The sequence below is a fragment of the Empidonax traillii genome, unplaced genomic scaffold (assembly GCF_003031625.1).
Source record: "Empidonax traillii isolate 1590-97213 ecotype Southwest subspecies unplaced genomic scaffold, ASM303162v1 scaffold177:size1754471, whole genome shotgun sequence".
In the NCBI taxonomy this organism is placed as follows: Eukaryota; Metazoa; Chordata; class Aves; order Passeriformes; family Tyrannidae; genus Empidonax; species Empidonax traillii.
The window spans coordinates 346,672-359,308 of NW_020955370.1; the positions used below are offsets into that span (position 1 = coordinate 346,672).

Here is a 12,637-nt window from a genome sequence, read left to right on the forward strand (position 1 = left end):
TGCTCAGTGCCCGGTTTGGGCAGAAGCCCCCTGGGGCTCTTGGAAAGCCCGTTTGGGTCTGGCTGTGGTTGGGGTGAGGTGCTGGTGTGCTTTCGTGGGACTGGGGCTGCAGAGATACTCCTTGCCTGTGCTGAATGGAGTGACCCATGGGGATGGAGCAGTTGGGAAGTTGGGATGGTCCCAGACACCTCAAAACGAAGTGGCTCCTGCTGCTGTGCAGAGGGGTTACCCCAGGGGTGGAGGGTGGTGGAGCTGCTCCAGGAGTGAGCTGGTTTCTCATCCCACCTCCAGCTCTGCTTTCTCTCCCGCAGGATTTTCGTGCTGGGCATTGGATTTTTTACCCTGTGCTTCCTGATGACTTCTCTGGGAGGGCAGTTCTCAGCCAAACGCCTGGGGGACTCGCCCTTCACCATCCGGAACGAAGGTAAGCGCAGCTCCATGTCCATCCTGTCCCGTGGGGTGCTCCGTGACCCTCATGTGCCTGGTGCCAAGGATGCAGGAGGATGGTGCTTGAATCCTCCATTCCCACAGGTCTCTCCTGGCCCGTTTCGGGAACGTCAGGATGGCTCAAGGTCCTGTTGGCCCTTCTTGCCACGGTGTGGGGCACTTTGCAGCCACGTGTCCAAAACCTGGCTGTGTTCACATCCAGAGGTGTGACACAGTGGGGACAAGTGCTGGAGTGTGGGTACCGACCCTGGCTCGCAGCAGAGGGATGGGGAAGCAGTGGGATTAGACCTTCAGCTGGCAGCAGTGTGGGTTGCATGGGCTGCACCTGGTCTGGCACGTGGAGGATTTGGCTCAGGTGCTCGGATGGGTCAGTGGTTTTGAGCAGTTTTGGTCTGCAGGGAGTGGAAATTTTCTTAGGGAAGGGAAAATGAAAAGGCCTTTGTGGTTTTGTGGATCTGCTGAAACATAGAAGAGAATAATCCAATTTTTAGCAAGTGTGTGTTCTGTTTCGTTTTTTAAAACATCTCTTTTGGCGAGGCATGAAGTCAGCTCAGCAGACAGCTTCTGTGGTGGGAGCGTCATGTCCTGCCCTTGCTCTGGGAGGACGCTGCTGCCAGCAATTGAGCTTCCCCCTGACTTTTCCTCTGCGATTCCAGTCGGCTGAACTGCTCAGAGGGAAATTCCCAGCTTGAACTCCACTGAGCAGGGTGAGACAGGCTTGGTTAGGCCACCACGGTCTTCTCTTCCTCTGTACCAAAAGCATGGAGGGATCTGAGCTCCACAGCCTCACCTGGAATGTGATTTTGGGACATTAAATCCTTTCCTTTTGGTGCTGGAAGAAGTGCTAATTGCTTCCTTACAGGAGTAGAAGCCCCCCCGACCACCCCCTTTTCCAGGGCTGGCTTTTCAGGAGCAGCATCCTGCAAAGATTCCTGAGTTTGAAATTAAAGGTGTCACTGTTACAGCTGCTCCCTCTCCCAGGAGAGCTCCAGTGTCCCCAAGGAGCTTGCAGAGAACTCGAAGAAAGGCAAAGAGGGCCTGATTAACTGTGGGGCCAGCATAGCTGAGACGAGGCACAGGTTGTGCTGCAAAGAGATACCTGCAGAAGCAACTGGTGTCACCCCAGAGGACCTTAAAGTTGGAGTGAAATGGTGACAAAAAGACAGTGATTCATCTCTTTATCCCCTTTCTAAACGCCTTGGAGTGGAGTAGTTTCCCCATCTTTATTCTTGTCATCAATTTAACCCAGACCTTTGAGTGCACTGATTCCATCTTTCCTTTGTCTCGTTCATGGGTACAATGTCAGCACGGTGCTGGAGCTGGATCACAACAAACCTCCTTTTTCAGGCTCTCACCTTTGAGTTCTTCAGGCTTCCTGCTTCAGGTGGTTGAATCAAGGTGTGTAAATGGGTTCACCTTCTTGCACCGAGCCCCTTCAGCTCCGCTGAGGGCTGTGAGCACCAGCCTGGCTGGTCGGGGGAGAAGCTGCTTTGCTCTGAGTTGGTGCAGGTCGAATGTTGCTTCTGGTAACACCTGGTTGGTCTCATTTAAAGAAGAAAAGAAATAAATCATGATTTAGGTCCTCTGATTTTTCAAGGTTTTGGTCTCTTAGGTTTCTATCTGGCTAAGGCAAGTCCCGCTTTGTTAGAAAGCTCAAAAATTCAATGTAAACCCAGGTTTTTTTCCTTTATTCTGTGGATTTGCCAAGCAAATTATTGCTTCCAGATAAATTGCTGCACATTTGGCTGTTGCTGTGTTTCTCATTGGGGAAGATATGGCTCATTCATGGTCTCACACACTGTTTTTGAACACAAAGCATCCTCTCTCCTGTCTCTGGAGGAAGGATGCCAAATTGGAGGAGGGTTATATTCTTTGTCCCCAGGACTTGGCAGGTGCAACCTGAAAGGTTTTGTTCCAGCTCTTTAATACCAGTTTCAGCCTTTCCTGTGACACTGGTACATAGGGACTGGCTGTCCCACAGGGGGGTGTGGAGATCACATGGAGGAGGGTGGGAATGCACATCGAAGTCAGGGGGATGGGAAAAAATGGATATGCTGCTTATTAGCTCTGTGAAATCTCAAAAGGTCTGTTTTAATAACAAACTGGCATTTAATTAACATGTGTTGTGGATCCCAAGGAAACCCAAGAAATATTCCTGGTGGTTACTGTGGCTGTTAAATGCAAAGGGCTGGGCTGAGGGTGAGCTCGGAGGAGCAGGTTAATTTTGCTGGGCCGATCAGCCCTTGGTGTGGGGAGTGGTGGGAATCGGGCTGGTATTCCCACAAACCTGGACAGGTTCAGGGCTGATGGCTTTGGAGGAATTCCTGGGTGTGTGGCCTCACTTTTGCTATGCCCAGGCTTGAGTATCTCTTGGGACTGGGGTCTCTGTGGGGAAGGAGCCTGACCCTTGCTGCTGTTCCCTGCTCCACCTGGACTCATGGAAGCAATGGGTTTATGGGCCCTTCTGAGCATTATTCATTAGCTGCTGGATGTTGCAGGGAAGCTGGCAGCACCCTCTCCTAGCCACTCTGAGGTGGGCTGCTCTACCAGCAGAGCTGGTGTCCTTAGCAGGGTAGCCTTGTGGCTGGTGAGCGTCAGGTCCTGTGGTCCTTCCTGGGGCTGATCCCAGCTTTTAGGGCTGGTTGTGCTGCTTGTTGTTTCCACGTGTCCTGCCAAGCTCAGCAGTGCAGGGGAAGCTGCCCCTGTGCTTCAGTGCCTGCAGGGTTGGGGTGGTGGCTGCAGAGTAGCAGGAGGTGTCAAAAAATCACTTGCTTAAAAATCATTTGCATGCAAGAGATCCTTTGTGTTGTGGGTAAATGCTAAAGCTCATGGTCCAATTTAGGCTGGGGCTGTTCCTATTTCTCCCTGGGTGTCCTGACCACCCCAACCCTGAACCTCAGGTGTTGCAATCCAAGGGGAAACATGAAAATCCCCCCACTTTGCCCAGAGCTTTCTTGGCTTCTGAGCTGCGCGAGCAGCCGATCATAACCAAAATAAAGATAGATGTGAGGCAGAAGCATGAAAAGGAGAAATGGATAATGTCACAGTCCAAAAGTTAATCCCATTTAAAATTTGATTTTTTGTATGTGAATCCCTTTCTTGGCAGTTGTCTCCAAAAGCCAAGTTTCTCGGTGTGTGCCAGAAATCATTCCTCAGATGGATTCTCTGCTTGGTGATTCGATGCAGCAGAGGCTTTGCATCTTGACAATAAATAAAAAAAGCCTTCTGAAATGCAAGTTATTTTATCCTAATCCGCTGCTGTCAAGTAAACACAGACAAAGGTTCCTTTGTTTTGAAATGGCCACCGAGAGAATTTGTTCTGCAAACAAAGATGTAGATAAAAAAGGGAACAGATAGGTCTATAAATTTTCAGTGTGGGAGATGTTTTGGGAAGGGCTCTAGACTCAAGAGATTGAGTTTTTTGTGTCCTCTTCTCTCCTGCTCTTTAGAATTTAAGATGTTTTGGTGTTTCTTTTTTTTTTATTTTTTTCCCCACGCATCTTTCTTGGGGTTGTTTTACTGCCAGAGTTAAGGGGTGGGGGGCTGATCCTGAAAAATCTGTAATCCTGGTGCTGGCAGTGCAACCAGGAATGATTTGGCAGTGGTCCCCCTGCCCGTGGCCGTGCCCCAGGCTGGATTTGGTAGGGATGTGCATCCTGCTGGTGGAGTTTGCTGCTGCAGGGGATTAGCAGAGGAAAATAGGTTATTAAGTGTTAAAACGCCATTAGATGAGGCTGGAATATTGCCTGGGACGGCTGTAGCTCGTTCAAAAAAATGAAAAGCCTCTGGGTTCCTCCTGCTGTTGGTTCCTGTCTGGTTGGGTGTGAGGTGCTGGAGGGATTTGCTGCAGACCCAGGGGATGTGTAGGACGGGTCCTGATATCCTGAATCGTTTGGAACTGAGCTCTGCCCTCCCGCTGGGCTTCTGATTCTTGCCGGGGGGTGGGGTCTGGTTTAATTTCAGCTGACCTTGGTGGTGCTTTGGTACAAGGGCTTTGAGAGATGGAAGTGTTTGGGGTCTGTGAGAACTGCAGCAGCTCTCGTGCTGAAGTCCTTGAATCTCGATGCCTTTGGGAAGTGATGGTTTGCTGAGCGACTGGAGTTGTGTGTTTACTGTCTTTCTAACCTGTTTTCAAGTGTTTCCTGCTTCTCAGCTTGAGAGCTCAGCACCTGCCTTTTCCCACCCCCAAAACAAGCTTCCCAGCAGCATCTTCAGCTGTTTTCCTGTCAATGACCACAGCTGGGCTCCTGCACTGTGCTTCCTCAACGGCCTTGGAAAAGGGATCTGTGGGGATGGGATGAAGGAAGGACAAGGGTGGTGGAGAGCTGATTTTAGAGCGTAAACTGGAAAATATAAACAAGCAGGGGTGAAGCACATCCTCTGCAAGGCTGTTGCACCTTTTCCTAGGTCGCCAAGATGTCTTTCGGGGTTTGATCTACTCAGGGCTGCAGGATATGGAACCTGATGGGATAATAACCAGCTTGTGGACTGGGACAGGGGGTTTCCCAGTCCTACACCACTGGGACTTTCTGCAGCAGGGCAAAGATAACTTGACCTGGAATCTGTCTGGGGGTGGCCAGTGCAGCAGGGAACAACTTCTGCTGCAAAACCTCTGAGATTGAGCATTCATGTTCACTTTTGAGGGAACAGGAAAACATCTGGAAAAGCTGTGAAGAAAATCTGTTAGGGAAGTTCCCCTTACTGGCTTGCAGTGCCTTGTCCTGCATGCAGGCTGTGGAGGAAACAGCACTGCAGCTTCCTTGAGCTGTCAGAGTGGCTCTGGTTTGCCATGTTGGGCTATCAGGAGAGATCCAGAGACAGCAGCCAAGGCATGTTGTGCTGGAAATGGTGTTTAACGTGACCTGGCAGGAATCCTGCCCTGTTCTCCACAAACCCAGCACCCTTCCTTGTATTCCAGCTACTGGAGTGCTCTGCCTCTCCTGCAGCTGATGCTTGCTCCAGTTCCTGGAATCTCACCTGCTTAAAGCGATTTCTTCCATCAGTGAACACAGAAGAGGTGAGAGGGAGACTGTTCAGGGCTGTGCAGCACAGCTGAGTGCTTCGTTGTTTGTGCCTTTTGTTTCTCTCCAGAGCAGGGATGTTGGTGAAGGGGTGGGAATTGTGCTGCAAAAAAGATAATGTTGAAAGTTGCCCAGGGTTTTGCAGGGCATCTTCACTGTCTCAGAGCTGTAGCACTGGGAAGCAACAGGATCTCATGTTATTTCAGTCCCTTGAATTGCTCCCCGAGGAGCAGAGCAAAGAGGCCAAACAGAAATGTAAGAACCTGCATGGTCTCCTCAGAGGGGTCCTTTGCTCCTGCTCCTGTCTCTGCTGCTTTCCCTTCTGCTCTAGCAGCAACCCAGCTGGGTTAACATGGCCAGGTAACGTTGACATTTGTTCTCACAGAAGATGCAGAAAGGTCAAGCTTGGATTTGCCAGTGCTCGGAGTGAGCTTGAAAAACTCCCTGTCCTCCCTCACAGTCAGCTGTGCTGGGAGAGGAGGAGGAGGAGGAGGTCTGTGTCCATGAGCCTGACCTGCTGTGTGTCCTCTCTTCATGAGGGTTGACAGCAGAGGAGGGGACAGCTTGGCTGGGCTCTGTCCTGGCTGCAGTGAGATGCTGCTCAGCCTGAAGGAGCTTTAAAGCAAAACACAGATGTGTTCACCCTCCCATCCCAGTTCCCTCTCTCTTGGGAAAGGTAATTTCAGGACCCATTTGCAAACTTGAGTCGCTGCCACTTGTGACAGATCCCAGTCTGCTTCTCTCCAGAGCACACACTTCTTTTTGCAGGAGCTTGAGTTGGGCAAAATACCCAAAAGTTGCTTTGTGGTTTTGAAAATCCCTTTTCTTACCTGACCTGGCCGGAGAGAGCACCCAGGAGCGAGGGCTTCGACCGCTCCTTCCCCGAGACACGGTGCACAGATGTGTAATTCCAGGGATGCTCGTGTTCCCTTTGCTTTCAAAAGCTGTGTGAGTTATAAATTTATCTTGCAAGCTTTAATGCACAGCAAAGGTGGCAGGAGAACCAGTTGTGAAGGCTCGTGTAAGCAAGTGACAGTGATGGGGGGCATCAGCAGAGGAGGGAGGGAGCTGGGCAGGCTCTGCTCAGCAAACTTGGTGCTAATTATTCCCAGTTTCTTCCTGAGTGAGTTATAACCCTCTCCCGGGCTGCCTGTGTCATGTTTTGATGTTGTCTGCTGATCAGCCCTGGGTAGCTGCAGCGGCTGGTAAGCAGCTTGTCAGGATCAGTGGATGCTGGAGCGTGTCTCGCCGGATGGCGCTGGATGCTGGTCCAGGCAGGGGGATGAGGCTTCTCTCAGGATCTGAATCCAGAATTTGCTCGTGCAAAACTCTCTCTGAAGGCAGCAGGGGTTTTCCCTCTCTGATCACCTTTTCCTGCAGTGCTTGTGGGGCTTTATCCAGACCATTTTCCCAGGTCCCTGTGGAGAGGGTGTGGGTCAGTGGGTGTGTGTCATCTCCTTGGCTCCAGCTGGGACACGCAGATCCTGCATATCCCCAGTGCTTCATTCTTCTGTTGCTGCATCCAGAGCTGGATTAGAGTCTCCTGTGGGTGCCAGCCAGGGGGAACCCAAGGGGAGGAGTGTGCTGGGCAGCTCTTCAGTGCCTGGGGCTCGTTTCCAGCCTCGCTGCATCCATCCCTTCCAAAGCCGCTCCAAGCTGCCTTGGAGGCTGGAGCAGCTGATGCTACGAGAAGTTGGCTGGTTGGTGCCAAGTGGAGGTGGTTGGTTCTGGGAGGATCTCCTTGGTGAGCAGCTGTGCTGGGGGGGCTGATGGACTTTTGATTTTCCTGGGGAAGTGGGGGTAGCTCTCTGGCAGCTCCCGCCACTTGGCACTGTTCTCCCTCGTCCTTGTTGTCCAAGAATTGGTGGGCAGAAGGGAGTTAATGGAGAACCCAGGGTGAGGGCTTTCTGCCTCAAACATTGCCTTTTGCCAGCTCCTGCTGGATGCTTGGTTGCTCCAAGAGCTCTTTTAAGTGGGTAACACAGCACTCGTGAGTGCCATTGGCTCTACCGTGCTGGGGTTGCACCCCCATGACCAACTCAGGGATGTCCTTAACCTGCATTTTTTGGGGGGCAAGCTGTTGTTTTGTTTGGGTGGAGAAAGTGGGGGTTGATTAAAAGTGTCCTCTCCTGCTGCTGCTGGTGTGCCCCCTCAGGACGTGCACTGTGCTCCCACCCCCAGCCCACGCTTGGGAAGGGAGTTACAAATGGAAATGTTAAACTTTACTGCTCTTACTAAATTGCTGTTGCAGGCAGGGAAATGATTGCTGTCAAAATAAGGAAAGTAAAGGCATCTGCGGGGGTTGCTGCCCACTTCTGTGGGAATATGCTGGGTGAGCAAAATGCATATTTGGGGGGGTGGTAAAAAGAAGTGTCAAGGCTGCTGTTTCAGTGGTTGAGACTGAATCCACCCCGTGAACGTTTCTCTCACTGAAGAAGTGCCTGTTTGGTAGAATTGCTGCTCAGAATGTGATGCCTGCAGGCTTAAAGAGAAGAAAAAAATCATGCCACCAAACCTCTTGGAAGATGGGAATGTAAATTCCTGAGTCTGGGTGGAGCAGAGGTGAAGAACTCGGTGCAGGGATGTGCACTGGCCCCTTCCCTGCTGTCCCCAGATCGGAGGAGGCAGGAACAGCATCCTGCTGCCCTGGCACTCTGTTATCTCCGTAAGCAACGACTCCCAGGGAATGATTAAATCAATTAATTGATTTTCTATAGCTCATAAGGAAGTCAAATGGCATTTTCATCAATGCACGATGAGCAAACACCCCACCATGGCCAGGAGGAATGTTAATGGCTCTTTATGCTTTTATTACCCCTTCTCACTCCTAAATCAAAATTCATCTGGAGCCTGGGAGGCAGCAGGTACTTCAGGAAATAAAACTAGCACAGTGGGAACCATAGCAGCCTCTGTAAAAGCTGGGTTTTCCCATTGATTTATTTGTTTCTCTGGCTTAAATGAGAGTCCAGGGCTCGGTTCAGCTCGAGCAGAGATTAGCTGAGGCTCGTCCTACGGGCTCTGCTTGGGGCTGCTGCCCCACTGCGCTGCTGCCAGAGGGATCCAGCCACTGGGCTCCGTGGAGATGGATGGGTTTGGAGGAAGGGGATGATTTATTAGCCCCTGGAAGCAGGGTGGCAGGATGCCCAGCACTGTTTGGCCAGTATTTTTGGCTGAAGGAGGAATGGTAATCATTTTGGAAATGTTAAATGAGTGAGTTCTGCTGTTCCTGAAGCAGAAGTTTTTTGGGACAGCTGTAAATGCAGCTGTGGGCTTGAGTGCTGGATGTGCAGAGCTGGAGGAGTGATGCTGGTGCTAAGCTTCCTGAAACCTTCCTCTGGCTGCTTTTGGTGTGTGCAAATGCTGGTTCAAATCCTTCCTTTGTGCAATTCTTGAGGCATTGGCTCCTGATAGCAGTTTTCTCTGGATCAGCAATGGGGTGTTAGGAGAAGAACCAGTTGAGTCAGTGCTGATGCCCTTGTAGAGAAGCCTGTCTTGTAAAGACCAAGAACCCAAAGGAAAGCTGGTCCCTGTCCTGTGTGTGTGCTGCTCCTCACCTGGAATTGGGGGTCCCAGGTGCAAAACCAGGGTCTGGTTTTGCCTCTCTAGTGTTGCCAACAGCATCCAGCCCAGTGTGGGGTCCAGCTGTGCCCCAGGAGCTCCCGTGTCCTCTGGGCTTTGCTCCAGCAGCTGCCCTTGATCCATCCCTGTGCTGGAGCCCCTGTGTTTTAGGAAGCAATTTAAAATCGATGTTAATCTTGTAATTTGGAAGCCTCTCCTGCGGTGTGAGGTGTTTGAAGCACTGCAGAAAAGCTTAAAATGCAGTTTAAAATAGTGCTGGCTGGCAATGGAGAAGCAACTAAAAATTCCCTGCTGATACTTTTTTAAAAAGAGAAAGTTCAAGGATTGGGATGAAAAGGAGGAAAAAAGATGGGCTAAGAAAAATATTAAATGAAAGCTGAGCTGCAGCTTGTGCTGGGGTTGTGTGTGTTCATCTCCTCTTCCACAGGTCCCCCAGCCCATCTCCTGGGGCTGCTGGGGAAAGGAGGAGATGATCCTGTGGGACTGTCCCCATGTCCCAGAGGCAACTCCAGGTGTCTGGTGTGTGTGGGGAGGTAAGAAGTAGTAAAAGCTGGGGGAAACAGCCCTGTGCTCTCCTTTGCAGCAGTGAAACGCTCCTAGCTGGGAGTGTAAGTGTCTGTTTGTATTGCTCAGCTTTGTGCCTTTTCTTATTTGTATGGAAATAGGAAGTGTTTGGGTGGAGATGGAGCTGCAGGCTGCTCCTACAGGCTTTTCATTTCAGATGCTGGAACAGCAGGAGCTACTTGGGGTAGAGAAGCATCAGGAGCTCCTTCTTCAGGCTCAGCTTGGGGGGTCCCACAGCTGAAGGGCTGCCCTGATGGAGGAAGGAGACCCCAGACCCAGCAGGGTTGGTAAAGGAACACCAGAATCCCAGAATGTCCTGAGTTGGAAGGGACCCGCAAGGGTCATTGAATCCTTGAGGCATCTGGCATTGAACTGAATTCACCCTCACATTCAGGTCAGCACATGCAGCAAAACTCCCCTGCACACTCATCCTAGCTCCCGTTCCTGGAGGTTCCAGTGGCAGGTAGTGGCAGGGGGGTGATGCCTGCCCGTGGCTGTGTTCACTCCAAGAAGGTATTTTAAAGAGAAGTGCATCATTAGTGAATTCCCTTGGGTTTCAACCCATCCAAATTTGAGCATATTGGCTGTTGACTATTCCACTGGTTTCAGAGATACTATTCCTTTTTCCACAAGACATCACCCTTAGGGGATGCTTTCCTTTTTTCCCCTGATTTCATCCAATTACTTAGCTGTATGCTCTTCTGAAGCACCATAAATTATTCTCCTCCCTCTGCTGTGTTTACCAGCATGTCTCATGAAATCCGGTAAGATATGATTGATTGCAATCATTATTTCCTAGTGCTGCTATGAAAACCTCTGTCAGTTCAGTGATTGCCTTGAAAGCGTGGCTGCCACTCAGGAAAACTGTCAAAACCCTGTCACACTTTAGCAAACTCCAATTAATCTGTCGATCGGGTTTACTTGAATTTTCTTTCCCATCGTTGCTGATTATCAAGGGAAATTAGAATATTTCTCCTTAGTAATTAGCAACTTGGTTAAAGGAAGTGGTTTGCAGGACTGTGTTGCTGGGGTTTCGTGCTGTTGAGTCAGGTTTGGGTTTATCCTGGCTGCCTGCAGTGCTGTTTGGAAGTCTCTTTGGGGATCTTCATCCCTGGCTTCAGGGAGAAGCTGGGGGTCCTGGCTGGGCTTGTTTTCCATCCTCTGAATCCCCATCGATGGCTCAGGCAGCTGAGCAGCCCTTTGGCAGGTGTCTGGCTCTCTGCTGCAGGTTAACAAATTAATCCTGGCTCTTGCATTTTTAAAAGGGTCGCTTCAGCACTTTTCCTCCTTTCTTTTGCTTTTTAATGAGACACACTTTCCAAGAGATGTAATAATCATTGCCAAAAAATGTCAGGTCGTTGTTAGCCTCCTTAAGCTGCTGGAACAACAACAACAACATCAACAAAAACCAGGAACAGAAAGAGAGGGGTGTTGATGAGGGAAAGCTTCGACTTCATCTCCAAGTGCCGATGCCAGGGGAGGGCTGAGGGGGGATGTGCCCCTCCACAGCTCTGCTTTTCTGGCAGGGTGCCCCGAAAGATAACGCAGGGAAGGCTGGGATTTTTTTTTTGATTTTTTTTTTTTTATTATTACTATTTTTACTTTAGGATTTGGTTGGGGTTTTTTTTAATTTCTTTATTGGAGAAGGAATATCTCGTCTCACTGTTGACAGCCAAGCTCAGAGCTTTGCTGTTGAAAAGCATCCTGGAATCGCTCGAAACCAGCTGGGAAATTGGATGGTGGCAGTGACATGAAGGGAAATCTCAGGGAAGCCAGTGGGAGAACTGGGGGGGCCAGGCTTGCTGCTGGCTTCTCTGGGATCCCAGGGGAAATGGTTTTGTTCCCCAGTGGGAATATCCTTGTTCCTCATTAGCGATTTGGGAGCAGAACTATCTTGTTAGCTGTGCTTCTGTGGTGAGGACTAGGAGCAGGCATCTTTGCCTGGAGTGTGGATGTGGCCTGAGCAGCAGGAAATCTCCATCTTCATCCCCTGGTGATCCCTGGGGAGCTTAATCTGGGCAGTGGGGACTTGGCACTGAGCACCCTGGGGTGCCTGGCACAGACATCAGTTCTGTGCTGCCTGCTAGAAATGTTAACTCCGTGCCTCAGTTTCCCTGTCCCCCTGCCCAGGCCAGGATTGGGCTCCCTTGGCAGGGCTGGAGAGGCTCCTGGAACCCATCCCAAACCCCTCAGGACCCTCCAGGTCTCTTCTGCAGGGACCAGCTCTGCCCAAGCTTTTAGAGCAGCCATTCAAAATTGAAATGAGCTGCACCACTAAACAGGCCTCTGTGACTCACAAAATGCAGCCTGCCTACAGATTGGGGTGACAGCTCAGTCTGAGCTGCTAAAGCAGCTCTTGGTCATCTCCATTGCCTTCCCAGGCATGATCCTTGTGTTCTCCAGCAAACCATCACAGCCTGATCCCCCCACCACAAGCTGGGATCCAAATCCTTGGGCCAGGGGTACTGCTCTGTCCATGGAAACCTGATGGTTGTGTTGTGTCAGGTCCCTTTCCTGACCTCCAGCTTCACCCACTGGCACAGGAGAATCCAAGAAGGATGAGCAATCTCTGTGTCACTCAGAAACTGAGTTCAAGGTCTCATGGTCATGCTGGCCATGCTGGGATGTCAGAGCAGGAGCAAATTCTGAGTGGAAATCCCCATTTGGGGGGTGGTCAGTCCTGGGGTGGGCAGAGGGTGCTGGGAGCTGCTATCCATGAGCACAGCCTGGCTGTGGGAGGGATGTCACTGGAGTAGGTTCAGTCTGTGAGCAAATAAGTAATGTGGATTTTCTGACCGAAGCTCGTCCTGGAGCTTTTCTATTTTCCTTGGCTGTGCCTTTGCCTAATTTGCTCAGCTGTGTTTGGGGTGGCTTCTGTCAAAATGGAGCTCCAGAGTCTCCCAAGTTTCCGTGCTTTTCCCCCCATAGCATCTTTTAATTGCAAGTTCATTAGTGCTGCTCCTCTTCAGTGGGACAGGCTGTGACTCGGATCTCACCCAGGGGACTGGGAGACCTTCCTTGTGAGA

At 50.7% G+C, this 12,637-nt stretch overlaps 1 protein-coding gene across 2 annotated transcripts in view; it reads left to right on the top strand.

Moving 5' to 3' along the window:
- Window positions 1–12,637, top strand: part of MGAT5B (alpha-1,6-mannosylglycoprotein 6-beta-N-acetylglucosaminyltransferase B) — a 59,759-nt gene that overhangs the window by 6,215 nt on the left and 40,907 nt on the right. For both annotated transcript variants that reach the window (XM_027886106.1, XM_027886107.1), the window contains exon 2: window positions 312–424. In XM_027886106.1, coding sequence (XP_027741907.1) covers window positions 312–424 — 113 coding nt within the window. The remainder of the gene's footprint in view (window positions 1–311; window positions 425–12,637) is intronic.